Here is a 24749-nt window from a genome sequence, read left to right on the forward strand (position 1 = left end):
TTTTTCACTTGTCCTCTCCCACCTCTCCCACATAACATTCTTACCCAGTAATCACTGTGATTAGTCCACAGTATATCCTTTTAAAGTTTCTACTATAAAAATACACACTGAGCACCAGTGGCCCATGCATCTAATCCTAGTTACTCAGGACACTGAGATCTGAGGATTGCAGTTCAAAGCCTCCTCAAACAGAAAAGTCCATGAGACTCTTACCTCCAATTCACCACAAAAAATGTCTGAAACTGAGCTGTACCTCAAGTGTTAGACCACAAACCTTGAGCAAAGAGGATAAGGAACAGTACCTAGTCCCTAAATTCAATTCCCAGTATCAGAAACATGGCTATATGTTATTTTCTTGTCTTTGTACTTAAGTTAGCCCATCATGGTATTGATTTCTACTTGCCTTTTTACATAACCAATACCTCAGAGTTCCCTGACCCCTGAAAACACAAGTGTTTTCATTCTTTATTTTTTTCCATTCTTGGGTCTTGAACTCAGGGTCTGGGCACTGTTCCTAGGCCTCTTTGTGTTCAAAGCTAGGGCTTTACCACTTGAACCACAGCACCACTTCTGGCTTTTTCTGAGTAGTTTATTGAAAATAAGAATTTCACAGACTTTCATGCCTAGGCTGGCTTCAAACCTCAATCCTCAAATCTCAGCCTCTTAAGTAGCTACGATTACAGACGCCAATCTGTGTTTTCATTCTTTTTTTATAGTTGCAAAGTACTATATAACACATGGATAAGTCATGATTTGTTTAGATAGTTCCTTATTTATTGAAGTTGAGGCTACTGTTTCAATTCTTTCCTTTTTTCTGTTATGTAATGCTATAGTAATGACCTACACAGGAGCAAGTTCATGGGGAGAGTGACTTCACAAATCAGCACTGCTAGACTAAAAGAGTCCATTGCTAGATGCCACTGAGTTAAGTTCTCCTTGGATGCCCTACATGTGCACCTCAAGGCTGACTGCTGCCTATCTTGTAACAGCCATGTCAACAATGTATATCTTAAGATTTTTAAGTTATTTTTTGCAATGACAGGTTTTAAAAAAAGAACTCACTATAGTTACCATTTGCACTTGCTTCTTTGTGTATATATATATATATATATATATATATTTAAAGATAAATTACACTTTCATTTCTATAAAATGTCTCTCTACCCACAGTCCATATTTTTTGTTGGAATGACTGCACATCTTTGACCTTCATAAATTAGAAATATTAGTCTTTTGTCTACAATAAGCCACACATTACTTAATTCTCCAAGTTTATTGGTTCTCTTTTTGACTTTACTCATACTATCTTTTAGTATACATAGGGTTTTTGTTGTTGAAGAAATGAAATTATGCTGGGCACTGGTGGCTCATTCCTGTAATTCTATCTATTCAGAAAGCTGAGATCTGAGGAGAAAGAATCTTATCTCTAATTAACCACTCAAAAACTGGAAGTAGAGCTGTGGATCAAAGTGGTAAAGCACTAGCCTTGAGCAAAAGAGCTCAGGGACCCACAACCCATGAAAGAAAAGGAAAGGAGAAAAGAGAAGAGAAGAGAAGAGAAGAGAAGAGAAGAGAAGAGAAGAGAAGAGAAGAGAAGAGGAAAAGAAAGAGAGAGAAAGAAAAAGAGAGTGAGTAAGAATGAAAGAAAGAAAGACAAAGGAAGGAAAGAAGGAAGGAAGGAAGGAAGGAAGGAAGGAAGGAAGGAAGGAAGGAAGGAAAGGAGGGAGGGAGGGAGGGAAGAAGGAAGGAAGGAAGGAAGGAAAGGAGGGAGGGAGGGAGGGAGGGAGGGAGGGAGGGAGGGAGGGAAGGAAAGGAAGGAGGAAGGAAGGGAGGGAGGGAGGGAATTACCAAGCATTTCTTTTAAGGTTTATATTGCTAAATAAAAACTTAAAAAAGCATTCTTTAGAAACAGATTACAAAAACCTTCCCCTTAGTCTGCCTCACCCTGAAGGGAGGAACTCCTCACTGCCAGAACAGATCACCCTTCACTCCCCGGTGAGCACAGAGAGGCAGCCACGACCCCCAGCAGGCAGCAAAGAAATTCCACCCATACCTCAGCTGAACTGGCAGCTCAGCCAACTGCAGGACTCTCACTAAGATTCATTAACAAATAATAATAAAAAACTGGACAGGCTACAAAAGCTAAGAGAAGATACAGTGAGTGGCCCAAAGGGGGTTCCCCAATTTGGGAAAAGGCACTGATTCCAGACAGGCCAAAACCACACCCACACCCACATCAATCCCAATACCAACCAACTGCAGTCTCCTGCCGACTTCTCCTGGCAGTATACACACAAAAAGCAGATCATGCTTTTTAGTCTGGGAAGGTCACAAAGCCCCCAAACCTTTAAAACAGAATGTTTTTCTGTGCACCCAAACAAGCTGATTTGAGAAACCAATCAAGCAACGGGGAAAACCAACCACTAAAAGCAAATCAAACATGCCATCAAGGGACTTAGAGGAGACATAAGAGCCCCAAATAAATAGAAAATACTTTTTTTTCTTTTTTTCCTTTTTCCCCAATTATAGCCTTTTTATTTCTTTTTTTAAAACTTCTTAAAAAAATTTTTTTGCTCCTCCACTTTTTATTTTTTGCAAATAGCTTAATTCTCTGTTACCTTTTTTCTATCAGTTTTTTTTATGTGTTTTTGTTTTTAGTTTTGTTTTCTTGTTTTTTGTTTTGTAGCAATCTTGTTGGCTTTTTTCCTTCCTCATTGCTGTTCTGTTCACAACTAGATACAAAGCCTATGGTGACCACCAGGCTTCCTCCATACCTGTGTATAGAGGTAATTCAGAGTATAATCGATTACCTAATCCCCTACGGCACAATATTAGCATTAATTTTAGTATTGTTATTTCATACATACGTAATAGTTCTAATTTTTTATGTATATATTTTTTTCTTCTTTCCTTTTTGTTTTGGTTTTGGGTTTTTGTTGTTCTTTTGTTTTGTTTTAATTTTTCCTTTCTTTCTTACTTAGAAGTTAGGTTATAACTTTCCTCCCTCTGTTCCTTTTCTTTGCTACTCCCTCAAATCTGATTTTTCTCCTCCTATATTCATAGTAAATCTTAATCTTTCCCCTAATGACACCTCACCCATTTATAATTATTTCTACTCCTTCATTCCCTTTTTGTTTTCTTTACTCTGTTGATACTCAAGTGTGAAACACTGAGCTAGACTGTATCTGTAGTTTGTGAGATTGTGCTAAAGTGGCTCAGGGTGTTATCCCTTCAGCCCAAACCATCCTAAACCTCAGAACAAAGTTACTCATTGATTACAGCTGTCTATAGTTCCCACTTCTGAAACACAATACCCCTCACCTGACAAAGATAAGCAGCTATAAATAAGGGAATACCTATCTAGGATTGGGACCCTCTAAAATCAGTGCAAAGATATTGCCTGGGTGTGGATTTTGTCTTAAAATTGTGCTCAGTGGTGGTATTGGGCCTACTTACATATCCAATAAAGGAGAGATGCTATGTCGAAAAACAAACTTTACAATTTAGGCTGGGGCAGGGCGGGGGCGGGGGGGGGTGGAGAGGGGGGCAGAGTGTAGTTGTGGAGATGGGAGGGAAGGGATGGTAGGGGAAAAACAAAGGAGGAGGCAACAATGCTTGATAAGAAATGTATTCATTACCTTGCTCATGTAACTGTAACCCCTTCTTTGTTCAGTATTTTCACAATTAAAAAAAAACTTATTTTAAAAAATACCTATTTGGATTGTGTACCTCCAAAGTCTGCACAACCACAGGGCTCTGAGTTGGTGCTTATCTTAAAATTGTGTGCTGGTGAGGGACTGGATATACTTTCATCTCCAAAAAGGAGAGATATAAGGAAAACACATCTTTGAGTGAGAACATCCAAAGTCTGCACAACTGAAGGGCTTTGGATTGAGGCTTGCCATTAAAACTGTGTTCTGGGGACTGGGAAGGTGGGTCAGTGGTAGAGCGCTTGCCTTGCATGCATGAGGCCCTGGGTTTGTTTCCTCAGCACCACATAAGCAAAAAGAAAAAAGCCAGAAGTGGTGCTGTGGCTCAAGTGGTAGAGCACTAGACTTGAGCTGAAGAGCTAAGGGACAGTGCCCAAGTCCAGAGTTCAGGCCCAACGACCGGACCCAAAAAAACAAAAAACAAAACAAAAACTGTGTTCTGTAGGAAATTGTAGATATTTTCAATTCCAAAAGGAGAAATAGAGTGAAAATACCCATTTTGAGTGTGAACCTCCAATTCCTATGTAAGTACAGGGCTTTGGGTGGAGACTTGTCTTAGAACTGTGATTTAGTGCATAATTGATGTAATCTCACTTCCCCAAAAGGTGAGATACTGTGAAAACTCCCACTGTTGATTGTAAACCCCCAAACTCTGTGCTACTACCATGCTCTGGATAAGTGCTAGTCTTAGTTGTGTGTTCTGGTGTGTAACAAGATATAATCACATCCCCCAAAAAGGTGAGATAGAGTGAAAATACCCATCATTGATTGTAGACTCCCAAAGTCTGTGCAACTACGAGGTTCTGGGTAGGAGCTTGTCTTAGAATTGTGCTCTAGTGTGTAATTGGATATACACTCACTCCCAAAGAAGATGAGACAGAGTGAAAATACCCATCAGTAATTATAAACCTCCAAAAACTGCAACTACAGGGCTCTGGTTTGGTACTTGTGTTCTAGGAGCAATTGGATTTGCCTTCACTCCCAAATGGGCAGAATAAATCACAGAAACACAAGAAAAATGGCAAGTCAAGGAATTAACTCCCACACAGGATAAACAGGCAACAGAGCAGTTAATAAAAATCTGAGAGGATACCTCTCAAGATGTTTTACAACACTACTGGTAAACATGCTGAATGAAAAAATTGAAAGCCTACATAAGGTTATGCATGAGTGTGATGAGGCAAAAGATTAATACACAAATTTATGGAATCCACAATCAGAAAGCTGAATAAAATCTAACAAAAGGAAAGGGAGTCCAGTCAAAGTATAGCCAGTCAACTAAGAGATTTGAGAGTGACCACAGAAAACCAAATCAAGGAGGCAAAGAAATCTATATGAGATCTAAAACAAAGCTTCAACAAAGAAGTTGAAGCCATTAAAAGTGAGCAATTAGGGCTGGGAAGGTGGCTCAGTGGTAGAGCGCTTGCCTTGCATGCATGAGGCCCTGGGTTCGATTCCTCAGCACCACATAAGCAAAAAGAAAAAAGCCGGAATGACACTGTGGCTCAAGTGGTAGAGCGCTAGCCTTGAGCTGAAGAGCTGAGGGACAGCACCCAGGCCCAGAGTTCAGGCCCCATGACCGGACCCAAAAAAAAAAAAAAAAAGTGAGCAATTAGAAAGAAGGGAAATAAAAAAAACAAAGTAGAAAGTCTGGACAGTAGGTAGTAGATCATGCAGAAGACCGTATCTCTGGTAGAGAAGACAACCTAGACATTATAGAGAAAGAACAGACAAGTATTCAAAGCAAATAAAAAAATATGACAGATATAGTTAGCATATAAAAGACACATTCAGAAGGCCTAATTTAAGGCTAATCGGTATAGAAGAGGGCCTAGAAACAGAAGCCAAAGGTCTAGGAAATTTATTTCACAGAAACCTTGCAGAGAACTTTCCAAATATTCAAAAAGATAGGTCCATTCAGATACAAGAAGCCTTTACAACCCCAAATAGATACAACCAGAACAGGACATCCCACTGCCACATTGTAATCCACACAGGATCAATAGAAACCAAGGAAAGGACCCTTAAAGCTGTCAGGGAGAAAAGATCCATCACCTATAAAGTAAAATGAATCAGGATAACTACAGGTTTCTCAGCAGAGTCCATGAAAGCAAGAAAAGCCTGGAATTAAGTATGCCATTCCCAAACAATTATCAACCAAGAATAGTGTACCTAGCTAAACTCTCCTATAACTGAGGGAAAAATAAAAACTTTCTATAGCAAAGAAAAACTGAAACAATATGTCTCCACCAAACCGTCACTACAAAGGTATTTAAAGATGTCCTACACATAGAGAATCAACTAAAACAATATTAATGGACTTAACTCTCCAATCAAATGTCATAGAATCTCTAGTTGTATCAAAAAACAGTATCCATCTCTCTGGTGTCTTCAAGAAATGTACCTTCCCCACAAAAACAAACATATCCTGAAAGTGAAAGGCTGGAATAAAATCTACCAAGCAAACGGCCCCCACAGACAGGCTAGAGTAGCAATCCTAGTATCGATAAAATAGACTTCAAATTAAAATTAGTGAGAAGAGATAAAGATAGACACTACATTCTAACAAAAGGATCTCTCCTACAGGAGGATATAACAATTCTAAATATCTATTCACTGAATACCAGAGCACCCAAATTTATCCAAGAAACACTACTTTACCTAAAATCACGCATAGATCCAAAGACATTCATTGACACATGGTGACTTTAAAGTCACATGGTGACTTTAACACACCACTTTCCCCACTGGGATCAACTCAGCAAAAACTCAACAGAGGAACAGAAGATCTAAACAACTGCATAGACCAACTAGACTTAACAAACCCCTATAGAATATTTCACCCATCAGCAACAGATTACACATTCTTCTCAACAGCACATGGAACATTCTCCAAAACAGACCACATCTTAGGTCACAAAGCAAATCTCTCCAAATTCAGAAACATTGAAATTATGGGAATAAAATTAGAACTCAACATCAAATGCCACCAAAGAAGATACTATAACACATGGAGGCTGAACAACACACTGTTGAACCATGAATGGGTCATGGAAGAGATTAGAAAGGAAATTCAAATGTTCATGATATTTAATAAAAGTGAAAAATGCAAATTACCATCTCCTCTGACACAGCAAAGGCAGTTCTCAGAAGAAAATTTATACCTCTGAGTTCTTCCATCAACAAATTGGAGAGATCTCAAACTAATAATTTAATGATGCACCTGAAGCTCCTTGAAAAAGAGCAACAAGTCAAACCCCACTCCAGGAGATGGAAACAAATAATTAAAATTAAATCAGAATTAAATGAATTGGAATCCAAAAAAACACAGAATCAACAAAACATTGGTTCTTAAAAAAAAATTAACAAAACTGACAGACCCTTAACAAATCTTCTCAGAAAAAGAAGAGAACACTTCCCAATAAACAAAGTCAGAGATGAGAATGGAAACATCACCACAAAAACAACCAAGATACAGACATTATAAGGGAATACTTCTTAAACCTTTATGCTCATAAGTTTTAAAATCTGGATGAAATGGAAGAATTTCTAGCAATATTGACATGCCCAAACCAAAATGAGTCAAACCAACTTAATGAACCCATATCAAGCATTGAAATAGAAACACCAATAAGAGACCTCCCACCCAAGAAACGCTCAGGATTGGATGGATTTACAGCTGAATTCTACAAGGCCTTCAAAGCAGAACTCCATTAATACTCCTCCAACTATTCAATGAAATTGAAAATAAAAGTTCACTACCAAACTCCTTCTATGAAGCCATCATAACCCTCATCCCCAAACCAGGCAGGGACCCATCAAAGAAAGAGAACTATAGACCCATTTCTTCTACAAACATCAATGCAAAACTTCTCAACAAAATTTTGGCCAATTGACTTCAACAACTTATCAAAAAAATCATACACCATGATCAAACAGGATTCATTCCAGGGATGCCAAGATGGTTCAATGTACACAACTCAATTAATGTAATACATCACATCAAGAAGAGCAAGTCTTTTCAGTAAATGGTGCTGGAAAAATTGGTTAAACAACTGTAAAAAACTAAAATTAGGTCCTTATATATCACCCTGCACCAGTATCAACTCCAAATGGATCAAAGACCTCGAAATAAAAGCAGATACCTTGAAAACATTACAAGAAGAATAAGAGAAACTCCCGGGCTCCTTGGCACAGGCCAAAATTTTCTTAATAATGATTCAGAAACACAACAAATCAAAGAAAGTTTAGACAAATGGATAGCGTGAAACTGCAGAACTTCTGCTTGGTAAAGGACATATCTAGTAAGATCATTAGAAAGCCTACAGATTGGGAGAACATCTTCACTAACTATACAATAGACAAGGGCCTCATATCTAAAATATACTTAGAACTCAAAAAATTAAACCCTCCAGAAACAAATCCTCAAAGAAACAACCACCCCATCAACAAGTGGGCTAAAGACTTAAAGAGAGACTTCTCTAAAGAGGAAATAAGAATGGTCAATAGACACATGAAGAAATGCTCAAACTTCTCTGGCCATAAAGGAAATGCAAATCAAACAACATTGAGATTCCACCCCACTCCAGTTAGAATGGCTATAATCAAGAAATCTAATAATGACAGGTGCTGGAGGGGATGTGGACAGAAGGGAACCCTACTGCATTGTTGGTGGGAGGGTAAACTTGTCCAACCACTCTGGAAATCAGTATGGAGGTTCCTCAAAAGACTCCACATAGAGCTCCCCTATGACCTAGCAATACCACTTCTGGGCATTTACCCAAACAACCACAAACAAGGGTATACTAAAGCTACCAGCACAACTATGTTTATCACAGTCTTAATCATCATAGCTAAGATATGGAACCAACCCCTATGCCCCTCAGTAGATGAGTGGATCAGGAAAATGTGAGATCTCTCTCTCTCTCTCTCTCTCTCTCTCTCTCTCTCTCTCTCTCTCTCTCTCTCTCTCTCTCTCTCTCTCTCTCTCTCTCTCTCTCTCTCTCTCTCTCTCTCTCTCTCTCTCTCTCTCTATCTATCTATCTATACATATATATGAGATACACACACACACATATATATATATACATACATATATATAATGGAATTCTATGCTTCCATCAGAAAGAACAACACTGCCCCATTTTGTAGGAAAAACTTGGAAAAAATCATATTAAGTGAAGTAAACCAGTCCCAAAGAAATTTAGGTCCCATAGTTTCCTTATTTGCAATAGTTAGTATACATATAGGATAAACTTATCAGATGAGCTGAAAAGCTCAAAGCCATGTACATATGACCAGATAAGATGATGTTAAGTGAAATGAACCCCAAGATATGAACACGAGGTCTGTCTTTTTTTGTTACTGTTGTAAATGCACCATGTGATTTTATTTTTATTTGTTGTTGTTTCCTTTATATGTTCTTTCCCTATGGCATATCCCCTGTTGTTGCTATACTGGATTTTTGTACCCTGAATCTTGTATATACATTTTTCTGATCTGGGGATGGAAAGGACATGGGACAACCCATTGCAACAGGATACCCACAGGACAGTATATTGGAGACAAACTTTACAACTTCGGGTCGGGGGGCGGTTAGGGAGGAAGCAGTGTGGGAGGTGGGGGAGAGAATGGATAGTATAGGAGTCACAAAGGGAAAGGGTAACAATGATCAAAAAGTAATGTACTCATTGCCTTACTCATGTAACTGTAACCCCTCTGTACAGCATCTTTACAATAAAATAAAACAAAAACCTTCCCCTTACTTATGGTTTCTTTCTTACTTTTAAATCTATGCTACTTAATTTGCGCATTAAGTACACATACCAAGTAAGGATACAATATTTTTGCCCAGATAGCTATTTACTTGTCCCTATTGAATACCCTCATCCTCACCAGAATAAGATCTGTGAATAGTATACTAAACTCTTGCGTGCACTTGTATTTCTGGATTTCTATTTTGCCTGTTTAGTCTGTGTGTCTGTCTACTCATGTGCCAGAACCACATGGTTCTAATTACTGTAGCCTTATGTTAAGATATGCATTCTAGGCTTTTATACATGGTAAGACTTCTAATATTTTGCACATGATAAGACAGTTCTATTTCTGTTAACTAGTTGAAAGTTCAAAGGTCTAGATGATTTTGACTCTGGACAAGTAGTTTATTTCAGCTCCATAAGCCTGACTTTCATAATGTATGACTTGGAGAAAATGGTAACTTCCTTTCAGGACTATTTGAAGGATTCAAAAATGTGGATAAAGTCAGCCGATGACTCTCAATTAGTGACAGCTTTACAGGTACCTTGCCAGATTTCAATTGTTAAGACTGTACCCAAGGACTTAACAAAAAAACTCCCCTACTTATTTGTGCCTACCAACTGAAGAAAGGTATATCAAACAAACACAATTGTTCATGAAAGAAGCATTCTGAGGGGAGAGTAAACAAGGATCTTAAAATTCGGAGTTAATTAGCCATCTTCAACATCTGTTGGGCAATTACCACATAGCAGGAACTGGGGTGAGCTCTAAGAGTTAAATAAACCATAAACCACAACATCCAGTGTGTATTCACTGACTGCATTACTTATCAGGGCTCACTGTGCTGAGTCCATTGTGGCAGATGAAGGGTTGGTTGGCAATCCTTGGCTGTGACTGGGATGTCACTGTACCCCCACACATTCCCTTGCCCACCCTGAGCCCCTGCTGACTTCCCCAGCTGTGCCACTCCATGCACAGCCTCATTGCTGCCACCCTTAGGTCTCCTTCTACCCACTCCACACCAAACAGGTCAGTCTCACCCTTGCCAACACAACTGCCAATGTTTCCCTCCACCACATTCCCATGTGAAGATCCAAAGTCCCAATACACAGCATTATCTGAGTGGCCAGCAAGGTACAGAATTCAATTATCACCCAATGATCATCCATGTGATAGATAGCTGTCAGCTAGCTAGATATCTAGATCTATCTATCTACAGATAGATATAGATGATAGATGATAGATATAGATAGATATAGTTTATCTATAGATAGATGATTGATAGAACTAGATGATAGATAGATAGATAGATAGATAGATAGATAGATAGATAGATAGATAGATAGATAGATAGATAGATAGCAAACCCATCCTGTCCCTAGCTCCAAGTCCCTTGACTTGTACATAGCTACCTATAACACACCTTAACCTCCCTATGACAGACAGAACTCTAGGATGACACTCAATGAGTCCCATCACTGAGTGGGTGGAACCATGATGTGCTCTGGATTTTACTGCAGAGAGAATAGGACAACTACTTCCAGGCATAGAACAGGGTGACTGACTATCTCAGCTTAGGGAGCCAGAGGATTCTCCCACTGGCCTGAATGATAAAGTCCGTGCTAGGAGGATGTTTCAGGGAACGCTGGCATTCTCTAAGAACTGAGAATGTTTCCTACTTGATATCCCATCAGAAGGCAGAAGCTTCAGTCCTCCAGCCATAAGGAACCAAATGTGTCACAACTAGAGCCAAAGGACAATGTTCAGTTCCTCCTAGGAACCTAGCCAGGCCATCAATGATTCCACCCTGCAGTCAGGGCAAACATTCCACTCAAGTTATACCTGGACATCAGAAACCAGTAATAATTAATGAGTGCTTTCATCAGCTACATTTGTGGTGATTTATTATGCAACAATAGAGAATCTATACTGTTCTATTTATTCTTTAGGAGTCCATTCCAGAAGATTTCTGTGCTCCTCCTTCCTCTTCTTCCTTTACTCAGACTAAGCTGGGGCACTCTCTGATGCTAGTAAACAACCTGTACAAATCTACTGTTGGGCCAGTTACACTGCAGCATCATTATTTGTTTTGTTCCTTCATCATTTTTTTATTTGTCCCTTACCTTCTCTGTCTGACAGCAGTATCTTGGCGAACTTTCATCCTCAAAACATAACCTGACACCAGCTCAACGAATATTTGCTAAATGAAGGCAGCAAGGTCAAGTTCAAAGACAATACTTTTCTGCCTGGCAGATTCCACATCCAATGTCATGTTGTATACCTTTGTGCAATTAATGAAGTACACCTTGATGAAAGGTACTATAAGCCAGTGCTTCTCATGTTCCACATGCGTGTGAATCACTTGGGGATCTTACTAACCTGCAAGATCTTGATTCAGGAGCTATGAACTAGGACCTGAGATTTCCAGCAAGCTCCCTACAGCTCCAAAGCCATTTCCAGAAATACCTGGACAACACACTGTATGGCAAAATTTGTGCCTCTCTCTAAGCAAGGAACAGTAGTGAAGAAGTGACAATCCAACAGTATCTACAATTATTCTATCATATGTGAGATGGACTCCCCCATTAGAGCTAATTTTCTATGATATCTCTATGTTGCAGCCCTCTTCATTCAGTCAACATGCAGGAGTATTACATAATTAAAAAGAATAACTCTCCCCCAAGTAAACTAAAAGAGTAATAAGAAATGATATTTACATTGATTATGTTAACCAGGCATTGGAGCTCTTTTATAATCACTGCATCATTCAAAACTAAAAAGAAATTTACAGTATGCTCTCTGTCACTCAGCTAGTACACTGGGATATTTGGCTCACACTTTATTAGCTATTGAAATTCTGCCTAGAAAGAAAAAAATATTCCTCACAAAAATAACATCACCTTTCAGTTTGGATGTACATTATCCTAGCTCCCTGTGTCTGTATATCCTTAAATGGATTGAACATACATAAACACAAAAAGGTTACCATTTTTAGTATCAGAGTAAGTGTGCATATCTTTTGATACAATGACTTCATTTCTAATCAATTCTGCAAAATAGGTAACTTTAATTCCATTGACAGAGTAGGAAAAATGCAGAACTTGGGGCTAGGTGATATAAGGTCAAATCGCATCCTGCCTATAAAGAGCTATTTAAGTTTGAACAAATGATTTCTATTCTTTGGGCCTGATTGTTCTCATCTATTAAAATACAAGGATTTGACTAAATGTTCTCCAAGGTCCCTGGCAGCTTTAACATTCTTTGCTTCTGTCTAGGCTAATTAATTATTTCATAAAGGTAATAAATCTACACGGCTACTAATGAATAGAGAATGAATTTTTAAAAGACAGAAGGAAAAATGAGTGCTTTACCTATCCTCCCAAACAGAAGGCTTAAGGAAATCAATATGACATGAGAAAAATAAAACCATTACTGTGAGTCCCAGGTCTCAAACTTTCTAGCTCCAAAACCTGAAAATAAAGATTTAGAAAAAGAAAAAAGTAATGATGTCTCAAAGAAAGACTGTCAGTGGTTGAAGGAATGTAAACTGAATCTTTGCCCTGGTATATTTCCACTCCCGGATGGAATAATGTATCATTTCAGATGGTAGGGTCATGAGGGGGGAAACAGAAAGGCTGGATGTGCTGGCTGCTCTTTCCTGATGGTGCTGAGCATGTGCTCACAGGGCGGGGCTAGCCATGTTTTGAAATTATTCAACCTATGTCTCAGTGTGTGAGTTCCAATCAAAGCAAATGCAAAGATTTCCAACTAGTGAGCGTTTCTGCAGCAATGGAGAGTTTCTGAGATCCTTACTGTCCTTTCACCAGAAGAGCCTGACACTGCCTTGAGGGCCAACACATGGCTCCAAAGGTTCAGGGAAATACTGGAGTTCTGTTTAACAGTCACAGTAGCAAGTCCCTATTTTCTTTTTCTTTTCTTCTTCTTTTTTTTTTTTTTTTGGTCGGTCATGGGCCTGAACTCTGGGACTGAGTTGTCCCTCAGTTCTTCAGCTCAAGGCTAGCACTCTAACCACTTGAGCCACAGCACCACTTCCAGCTTTTTTTCTGCTTATGTGGTGCTGAGGAATCGAACCCAGGGCCTCATGCATGCAAGGCAAGCACTCTATCACTGAGCCACCTTCCCACATCCTCACCTGCTTATTCAGGTTTACTTTTCAAATTCTTTTTTTTAAATTTTATTTATTTTTTATTGTGAAAATACTGTACAGAGGAGTTACAATTACATGGGTAAGATAATGAGTACATTTCTTATCAAGCATTGTAGCCTCCTCCTTTGTTTCCCCTTCCCATCCCTCCCATCCTCCCTCTGCCCCCCCACCGAATCCTCCCCGCCCCCCCCACCAAAGTTGTAAAGTTCATTTTCCACATAATGACTTTACTTCTCATTGTTGTAACAGGTCCACCGGTACCCTTATTTAAACAACTTGTTTTTCCCCTTCCCCTCCACAAATTATACCAACATCAAATACAGCAGGGGTTATCCTGTGGGGGAGGGACATACAAAGCAACAAAGAAATAATCTTATAAATGCATTAGAAACAATCTCATGAAAGAAAAAAAAACATTTGAATACATTTCCCTAACATCACCTTATCTGACCTTTTCTGCTTGACTCAGACATATACTAGATATTGCAAATAAGGGAAACCATGGGACCTATGTTTCTTTGGGCCTGGCTTACTTCACTTAATATAATTTTTTCCAAGTCTTTCCATTTCCTAACAAATGGGGCAATGTCATTCTTTCTGATGGAGGCATAGAATTCCATTGTGTATATATACCACATTTTCTTGATCCATTCATCTACTGAGGGGCATCTGGGTTGGTTCCATATTTTAGCTATGGTAAATAATGCTGCAATAAACATAGTTGTTTCTCTGAAGAGGAAAGAAGGATGGCCAATAGACACATGAAGAAATGCTCAACCTCCCTAGCCATAAAAGAAATGCAAATCAAAACAACATTAAGATACCACCTCACCCCAGTTAAAATGGCAAAAATCAAGAACTCTTATAACAACAGATGCTGGAGGGGATGTGGACAGAAGGGAACCTTACTGCATTGTTGGTGGGAGTGTAAACTTGTTCAACCACTTTGGAAAGTAGTATGGAGGTTCCTCAAAAGACTCCACATAGAGCTCCCCTATGACCCAGCAATCCCACTTTGGGGCATTTACCCAAATGTTTACAAACAAGACCACACTAAAGCTACCAGTACTTTTCAAATTCTTTTTCCCTGAGCAAGTATAGAACACGAACTGATAATAAGTGAAATTAACGTTTCAGATAAAAATACAGGAATTTGTGGGACTTTTTCTACTGCTCTACTGAAATTTGACATGGCCAACAAGTAAAAGAAAATGTTTCCACTATTCAAGTAACTGGAAAAACAGCTACCTCTCTGAATGAAACCTCCACAGTACTTGTTAAAGCATATTTGGGGGGAGAGATAAAGGGGGAGATGGGAGGGCAGGGATGGTAAGGGGAAACAAAGGAGGAGGCAACAATGCTTGATAAGAAATAAACTCATTACCTTGCTCATATAATTTTAATCCCTCTGTATAGTATTGTCACAATAACAAACTTATTAAAGAAAAAAATCATATTTATAAAACAGGGTGGATGGTAACAAATCTACAATGGCTTTGTAAACTTCACCATTCACCAAATGACACCAGTGTTGGGGATGAATTATTGAGATGAAAAAGAAGTAGGAAAGAATAATAAGAAACTATAATAATCCTACTCTAAACATGTTCTCTATTTCAATGCAAGGGATTTCACCAGATTCTGCCAAAGTTAAATAGAGCCACAGCTCCCTGCTGTCATTTAATCCATGCCACTGGCCACTATGTCAAGTACAGCTTCTATGTTCTGCCATCATGACCCACAGAGCTAGCTTAGTCATCGGATAGTCTCATCCAACACCAAACTAGATTTACTGAAGTGGAAAGAGTCTGAAAGATCCTCTCCTCTATGACAATTCTTCTACCAAGAAACTGAGCCCAGACTGCTGAAAGGATCTATCCTTGATCAAAGCGAATAAGCCAAAGCTAAAACTAAATCTAGACATTCTAACCCCCATCCCATTCCATTCCATGTTCCCACTACAACACCACCAACGGCAACATCTGCTGCAGTGAGATGAGCCATTAACATCATACCATCCATCACAAACATCATGATTACTTCCAACCTCACGTCTTTGCCAATGCTGTTTCCTTGGCCCAGATCATAAAGAATCTGACCTCCCAATTTTGTTTGCCTCAAGATTAGGAAGTACTAGATGTTAATATATAAAATAAGTTACATTCATTCAGGGTGCAACTAACAGGATAAAATAAAACATTTGTTACAACACAGTAAGAAAATACTACAAAAGGGTATCTTAGACTCTCTTCATCTCTCAAGGTCAAATTCAAAGCCCTCAGGACTTCCCTTTCTCTAGAATATGACCATAACACCTAGGGTGACAACCTGCTGCATAAGTACTTAGTTGTACTGCTCTACTCTACATAAGTTAGTTCTCTTGTATTCAGTAAAACTCTCAGTTCCTTGAGAGAATGAGAAATGTTTCACAAATCTATTTCCCAAAGTTCACCACTCAGTAGTTATGTATATCTTATGATTTGAATAGGTTTACAGAAAGAAGAATGGGAACTAACATTATTCACTGTCAGATATTGTATATACTTAATTATAAGCCATAAGATTTATTCTCACACAGTCAATAAATTGCCCTTTGTGACACATGTGTCTTTATGTGAGAAATTTGTAGATATGTAGCTGTAAATTAAGGGGTTTTTGCTCAGAACACCCACATATACAGCACCTATCTGTAAAATCACTTTTAAAAAATACTTCATTTCTGTAATTGCCATCTACTTAGATTATGATGGTCAATGCTAAAGGCAGCGGGCTAGGAAAGCTAGCAAAGTCATCCAAAATGACACTGGTTTTTGTGCTGGAAAGGCCTAATAGGCCAAGAAGTCTCAAAAGAGGAGAAAAACCTCAAAACTCCTCTCTAAAGGGAGCAGCACTACAGATACCAGTGCCAGAAATACAGCTTGACCCTACAGGAGAATCAGGTAAGCAAAGATATGAGGTAGGTAATAATACCCAACAAAAAGAGGCCCAGAGGAAGCTACTGTGAGTTAGAGGAGAAACACAGGGGACCTCTCTGGAGGGTGATGTTGGAAAGCAATCAAAACTTACTTAAGAAAAAAAGTATATACTCTTTAATCTGACAGTTCCACTAGTAAGGTTTTATGTATGAATCATTTGTAAAAATATTCCCAGTGAAAAAGACTAAGCCTACTAGATAAAAGACTGAATAAACACAAAGGTATACATGCAACTAAAATGTTCACATTGGGGCACTACTCAAATGATGTATATAATACATTCATAAAGAATAAAACCAGAATCTCAAAGACCTGCATGATAATTACAATAAAACAAGGTACACAGTAGGTAGACTGTGAGTCCATTTGGGATATGCATATATAAGTGTGACACATGTGTCTGCATGCATGGAGGGTAGGAAGTGGTACCTTTCCTTTTTTTCCTTTATAAATATACAACCAACTATGAACAATGGTCACATCTTTAAGAAAATGTTTGGGTGTTAACAAATGTAAGGGAATAGGGTAGTTGAATGTCAGTAGCTCACACCTATAATTCTAGCTGATCAGGAAGCTGAGATCTGAGGATCATAGTTTGCAGACAGCTCAGGCAGGAAAGTCCATGAGACTTATCTCTAATTAAACACCAAGAAGCCAGAAGTGGCGCTGAGGCTCAAGTAATAGAAGTCAAAAGCTCAGGGACAGCACCCAGGCCCTGCCTTCAAGCCCTAGGACTGGCACAAACAAAGGGGGATATTGAGAATATGGTAAGGAATTCACCTCCTCTTTTAATACATCTGTAAAATTTCACATTTGAATTATGTTTGTATTTTTTTAAGTATAAATAATTTTTAAGACTATATGGAAATACATAGAAATATTAGCCCACAAAGACATGCATTGACAAATATTATTAGCATCTAGACATCACTGAATATAAAATTACTGTCTCCAAAGCAGATGGTTAGGAACATTTACTAGATGTTTTATGCGCATAATAGCCCAGTGGGATTTTACTTGGTTGAGCAGAAATGCTACTTATAAAATCAGGAGGTTAATGCAGAAATTAAAAGGAGTCATCAAAGGAAATCTAGTGAAATCCAAACATGACTTTCTTCTCCCTGATAAATTCTGCTCCAGATGTGAGCGAGCTAACTGTATTATGCCAGCGCATTCCACTCATGAAAATGGGTATGTAATTGGCAGTGTGACAGTTCAATGTAAAAGTCATTGTAAGTGTATGCCTTTTTAATTATCCAGTGTGATTATCTGTTTAAAATAATGATATGTTATTTGTAGACACTAATTTTAATCTCAAAAATAGCAGTATGTTCCATGTACCTCAAAACCTAAATCAGTAATGCAGCCCTCTGAAAACTCATTTCTTACTCTTATTCCAAGAGACCCATTTTCAAGGAGGTGCAAACAGGCACAATGAATGTCACTAAACAGATATTTCAGGAATCCAGTGATGTATGGTTTATGCCGAAGGTGCACATATGTCCATGTACAGCAATTCAAAAGTAAAGTCTCAAAGTGGGGGGGTGAAAATGACGATAATGGCATCAGGATTAAGCCAGAAATAGAGTTTGCTTTTCAGAGAAAAACTGGAAATTTGTTCATGTAGGCCAAGGTGACTGAATCCTTAGATGAAAGGATAATAATACTAGCAGCTTTAAAGGAAATGATGTTGATCTTTAAAATGGAAAATATGTTTAGACTGAGGGAGGTGGTCTCAAATTTTAAAAAAAATTAAAAATCAAGAAAAAGTACAATTGCTAATAATGATTAACTTTATAGTATCCTCAGTGGGTCTGAGCCACCTAGTTATTTTTCTGGGATAATTTCTCAAACATTTGCAGCATCAGAATCATCTAGATTGTTAATATTTAGGTTGTTAAAATGTTCCTAAAATATCTATTTAAAATTGCTGGGCCTCACTCCAAAGTCTCTGATTCAGTAATTACTCTTTAGGGCCAAGAAATTTGTACTTCTAATGACCTCCCAGAGGATGCTTGTGCAGATAATCTAGGCCAATTCCTGGAGAACCACTACCCAGGAACGGCTGAGGACATAGAGCCTGGAGTACACTTGTCTCTTTTGGAACTTCTTTTTGTTGTTGTTGTTTTTGTTGTTGTTGTTGTTGGTGGTGGTGGTGGTGGTGGTGGTGGTCATGGTGCTTGAACTCTGGGCTTGGGCGCTGTCCCTGGGCTCTTCAGCTTAAGGTGAGCGCTCTACCACTTGAGAACCACAACACCACTCCCGGTTTTCTAGTGGTTTATTGGAGATAAGAGTCTCACAGACTTTTCTGCCCAGGCTGGCTTTGAACTGTGATCCTCAGATCACAGCCTCCTGAGTAGCTAGGATTACAGGCATAAGCCACCAGCTTCCCGCTTTCTTTTGGAACTTCTAAAAGATGTCATCAACCTGCCCCTAAGGAACTGGCCCTGTGCTTATCAACCTACCTTCCAGAGAGGCTGAGCCCCAAGAAACAGCTCAAAGCTGGCTCATCAAACCCCCATGTACCTGGCACTGAACCACAGAATACTTTATGTATATTACTTTGCCAACTATAATGTGTAAATATAGAACCACAAAACCACACAAATAGCTATAACACACACACACTAGTAAATGATGGTAGCCCATAAAAAGATCAAAATCAGAAAGCTGAAATAGTCGACTATCCCAAAAGCTGCCACCACAGGGGTCTGCTGGCCATTCTGGCAACATTTAAATTTCCAGGAATACATAGTTATAAGGAAACAACAGCTCAGGCAAGAAAACTAGGTGACTATACGTTGCTATGAAGGTATTTCAGGTGCAATTAAAAATTCTGAGATGTGGATGGGATGCATTCAATCAGTTGAAGACCATAACAAAAAACACTGAACTCTGAGAAATAAAAGGCAATGTCCCTCTACTGACCTGGGACTTAAGTCTGCAACATCAGCTTTTCCCTAGACCTTTGGCCTGCCCTACAGATTTCACACTTGTCGACTCTTTGAAATAATTCTCTAAATATACAGGAAGACAAACTTAAAGATGGACATCCATATTGGTTCTGTCCTCCTGATACACTTCATAATTCTCCATTTCTTTCCTTGATTAATGATCAAGGGTCTCCTTTGACCTATGAAGTTAACATTACCTTTTATTATGGAAGTGAAATAAGCCAGAAAATCACATGGGAATCTTACTCACATCTGGAATCTACAAGGCTTGACAAAGAAGTGGAGTGGAATGGTGGTGTCCAGAGGCTGGAGTGGGTGGGGAGAGAGTATAGTGGACAGATCAACAGGCACTAATTTGCAGTGAGCTGGGAGGAAGAAGTTCTAGGGAATTATTGTACAGTATGAGCACCACTGATAACAAGAATGCCTGTACATTTCAGAAAGGTAGGAGAAAGGAAGTGACTTTCTACCAAAAATAAATGAAAAATTATCCAGGTGCTGGTGGCTCACACCTCTAATTCTAGCTGCCAGATCTGAGGATCTGAGGATCCAGGTTCAAAGCCAGCCTTGGTAGAAAAGTCAGTGAGACTGTGAGACTCTCATCTCCAATTAACCAGAAAAAGCTGGAAGTGGAACTGTGTCTCAAAGAGTAGAATGCTAGCCTTGAGCAAAAAAGCCAAGCAACAATATGAGGCCCTGAGTTCAAGCCCCAGTACTGACACAAAGATAAAGGAGGAAAAAAACAACAACAAAATGAAAAAATGTGAAGGTACTATTTAACTTGATTTAAATATGAAATAATGCATAAGTATATTTTAACAATAACATTACATGATACCTGATAATATAAATTTTTTATGATTTTCCATATATTTTGAAAATAAACTTAAAGAAAATAAAAGAAGGTTGGGGATTGAGCTAAGTGGAAAAGCATTTGCCTGGCAAGTGCCAAGGCCTTGAGTTTGGTCCTCAGCACAGAAAAAAATAAAGTAAAATAAGTACCTTTTCAAATGGATCAACCATTTGACTGGTCAAATGGACCAGTCTCTTACACTCTATGACAGGATATGTAAAACTTAACTACCACCAGCAACTTTAGGGGAATGAGCTGTGCCTTTAAGCAGATTCCATGACCTAAAGGCACCATGCACCACAGCAGCAACTCCGCTAGGAGAGGCAGGGAGCTAACATCTTACCAAGCATCCATCCTGGGCCACATGCTCTTTGGAATCCATGCTAAGCTTCCTCTTCCTACTGGGCTGTTTCATGGCCACTGCAATACTCCTTAATAGTGGGTTTCTGCAAAACAGCACCACAGAGAAAGTTGAAGTATGCGAGTACAGTGGTTTTTCCTCTTCAGAATTACAAAAATAAACCCAAACTGTTGTTGTGTTTGGGCTAAGATTTGAGTGTGTCCTTCAAAGGTTCATGCATCCAAAGCTTGATTCTTAACATTGCATTGTAGAAAGAAGGCTTTTTATAAATACAGCTAAGTGGGGCTGGGAAGGTGGCTCAGTGGTAGAGCGCTTGCCTTGCATGCCTGAGGCCCTGGGTTCCATTCCTCAGCACCACATAAGCAAAAAGAAAAAAGCTGGAAGTGGCACTGTGGCTCAAGTGGTAGAGTGCTAGCCTTGAGCTGAAGAGCTGAGGGACAGTGCCCAAGCCCAGAGTTCAGGCCCCACGACTGGACCAAAAAAAAAAACCATAAATAAATAAATAAATTGATAAATAAATAAAGTGATAGGCCATGGAAGATACTGTCCTTAAAAAGAAACTAATAGAGTTCTCATGGGGACCTCAGTTAGTTTCCAAGAATTGTTTGTTTAAAGTAAAACATGATTACAGACCAGATTGTGTCAACCTGTAATCCCAGCTACTCAGGAGACACAAATAGAGAGGAAGGAGGTCCCAAGCCAGCTAGGAAAAAAATGCTGGTGAAACATCATCTCAATCAATAAGCTGGGCATGCTGGTGCATGCCTGTACTGTGGTCACAGCTGTATAGAGGGTCATGGCCATAAGCAGAAAGACTAAAGTCTGTGCAAAAATGCAAAAACAAACAATGCAAAAAAAAAGGATTTTTTTTAAAAAGGGGTTGTGAGTATGGTAAAGCATCTGCATGGCAATCATGAGGCTCTGAGTTTAAACCTCAGTACCACACACACAGACACAGACACAGACATACACACAGACACAGACACAGACACACACAGACACACACACACACAGACACACACACACACACACACACACACACACACACACACACACACACACACACACACACACACACACACACACACACACACACACACACACACACACACACACACACACACACACACACACACACACACACCCAGCCTGGTCACTCCTTGCCTACTGTGGCCTCCCATCCTCCTGTGTAAATGCTCACTCCTACCACCATAATGCCATTGCTACGAAATGAGATCTTCCCCAGGTTAATGCCAGCACCATGCCCTAAGAACTGTTAGCTAGTATTCCATTATAGTAACAAAGCACTAACACACATGCTTCCAATTACACTTCATACATTGTTTGCTGACAAAAAAAATCACTATTGCTCTTCCAGCCCCTAATATAATAATAAAAATAATGGAGAAACAAATGGGATTCCTATCAAACCAGGGATTTCTATCACATAGAAAATAGGTATTATGATTTTGTTCTTTATCTATGATAAAAATGATTGTTTTCTTTTTGCTGAGCTGACTCAAGCAGTTAGAATCCCCACCATCTCTCCTCGGCCACTGTACTCACGTAGTCTGAGAGTCCACCAGTGTCAAGGAGAAATGATTCTTGATGAGAGGTATCTGCAGTCACGCAAGACATAGAACAGCCATCTGAAAGACAGAAATAAGAAAAACATCACCTATTTATATGACTGTCCTCCAGCATGTTAATAAAGAGTCCTTAACATTCTTTGAGGTAGATGCTGGTAATTCTATGTACTAAGGAGGTGGAGACTAAGAAGATGATTGAGGTTCAAGGCCAGCCTGGGCAAAAAAATTTTCAAGAATTCCATCTCAACAGAAAAATATGGGCATAGTGGTATATACCTGTCATCCCTGCTAGGGTAGGAAATGTAGGACCGAGGCAAAAGTCAGCCTAGGCAAAAAGGGCTGGAAACTGGCTCAAGTGGTAAAGTATGAGCCCAGCAAGCACTCAGCCCTGACATCAAGCCCCAGCATGGAAAAAAATGATTTGAAATGAGATTTTTATAGAGCAGAATAATCTGAAGAATCAAAAAATACCAATAGACCAATTATTCAAAAACAAGTCACATTAAACACTTTTATCAACTGATGAATAATTGTTCTATAAAATTTACCAGCCCTGTATCACCTACACTCCCATGTTTTAGGATCATACATCCAATGTCTTCATTGGTATATCCACCTGAACAACAACCCTCTAAATACGATGGATGCAGGCTCTGGTGGCTCACACCTGTAATCCTAGCTACTCAAGAAGCTGAGAGCTGAGATTCCAAGCCAGCCCAGGGACAAATCTGTAAGAATCTCATCTCCAATCAACCAACAAAAAGCCTGAAGTAGAAGCATGGCTCAAGTGGTAGAGCACCAGAGCTACCAAAAGTCAACTCCAAAAGTCAAACAAGATCACAAAGCCCTGAGTTCAAACCCAAGTACTGACTCAAAAGAAAAGAAGTAAAGAAAAAGAAAGAAATGCTAGGAACATAAACTTACAACTGAGGCCCTTGTTTACTCTTACACAGGACCACTTAGGTCTACTCTTTCTCTCCCTCTCTCTGATGACAAGATCTCTCTCCCCTCTCTCTGATGGTCACACCCCCATGACAACTGGCTACCTATTAGCCCACAGTGGACCTTACAGTTGTTACACTGTACACTGCTAAAGAACACAGGCCAAGGAGCAAGTAAGTGGAGGCTGAAATCCATGTGCTCTCTGCAATCACTGTTTCTCTTACCACAGCATAGCATCTACCCAGGAAAACAAATGCATCTTTACCTACCCCAAACCATGACCTTCCTGGGGCTAATGGCAGCCCAGACTCTGCCTGAGCCAGACATCTAACGTTACTAATTAACATTTCATCTTTTAGGTCTGTCACACTCCACACATTATCACCAGGTTTGTTTAATTTTTAATCCACCACCTATTTCTTGACTCTTCTTCCTCTACTTTATGATCTATTCAAAGGCAAACATCTCAGTTCTTCACATCACAGTAGGTCTGCCCTTTTGCAGCCCCAAACTTTAGCTGGTCCTTAGCTTCCAAGTACCTTTTCTATTCCCTGTACCCACCTTATCTCTTTAAAGTCAAAGAGACTTCAGTTCTTTCAGGAAAGCCTTCCCAATGAGCCCTGCATATCTTACTTACAATCCAGGGTTCTGAGGCGTGTCTTTCAAATAGCCCTTAACACTTTAGATTTTTGTATTTTTGTCTATCAGGAGCTATGTCTCCTGAAGACAAGGATTTCCCATTATCTGGATTGTACCTGGCTTACAATAGACTCAATACACACTCATTCAGCTGAGCTGCATATATGTGACTCCTTGCATTACAAGGAGCCTTAGAGTCCTTCCAGTCCAAGGGACATCAGTTCTGGAGCCCTATCTACTGTCTAAAATGTTGTAGGATCAGAAAGAACATTATTCTCAGATTGGACTCCTGTCTTTTCTTTCCTTAAAATACAGAAAAACAACCAATCAACAAAACCTTCAAATTCTAGTCAGATAATGTCTGTGTTCTTAAGACAGGCATGCACCTACTGAATTCAGTAACACTGCATTCATTTTGTAGGATGTAAATACAGTCTATCATGCCTGGCTGCTTCTAACGCTATGGACATCTATGCAAATGAGTAGCTTAAACTTGCTGCCTTTAGCAAAGTGAGAGCACATCAGACATAAGCCTTGCCAAGGCTGACTTGCCTTTCATGATGAATCATACCCCATGGCTTGTCAAACAGAAATCATCTTCTACTGACTTCGAGGTGGTCTGCCTTGCTAATCCTTGGTAATTAGCTTAATAACCTGTTTTGCTTACAACAAGTAAGCCTGAATTTATCATGTTATATATCAGGAACAAAATGAAATTTTATACCAAAGAATAGAATTAACACATGTGACAACGGAATCCCTTAAGATTCAGAAATAATAAATCAAAAGCATGAAAGACAC

General features: G+C 39.2%; 1 protein-coding gene across 1 annotated transcript in view; it reads right to left on the reverse strand.

Annotated features, from left to right (window-relative positions):
• L3mbtl4 (L3MBTL histone methyl-lysine binding protein 4) overlaps positions 1-24749 on the reverse strand; it is a 374322-nt gene that overhangs the window by 293507 nt on the left and 56066 nt on the right. Inside the window, exons 2-3 of the mRNA XM_070028667.1 lie at positions 22345-22427; positions 20761-20863 (exon numbers count right to left, since the gene is read on the reverse strand). Coding sequence (XP_069884768.1) covers positions 20761-20832 — 72 coding nt within the window. The 5' untranslated portion in view covers positions 20833-20863; positions 22345-22427. The remainder of the gene's footprint in view (positions 1-20760; positions 20864-22344; positions 22428-24749) is intronic.

This window comes from Dipodomys merriami, unplaced genomic scaffold (genome assembly GCF_024711535.1).
Source record: "Dipodomys merriami isolate MVZ:Mamm:240054 unplaced genomic scaffold, mDipMer1.0.p SCAF_2, whole genome shotgun sequence".
NCBI lineage: Eukaryota > Metazoa > Chordata > Mammalia > Rodentia > Heteromyidae > Dipodomys > Dipodomys merriami.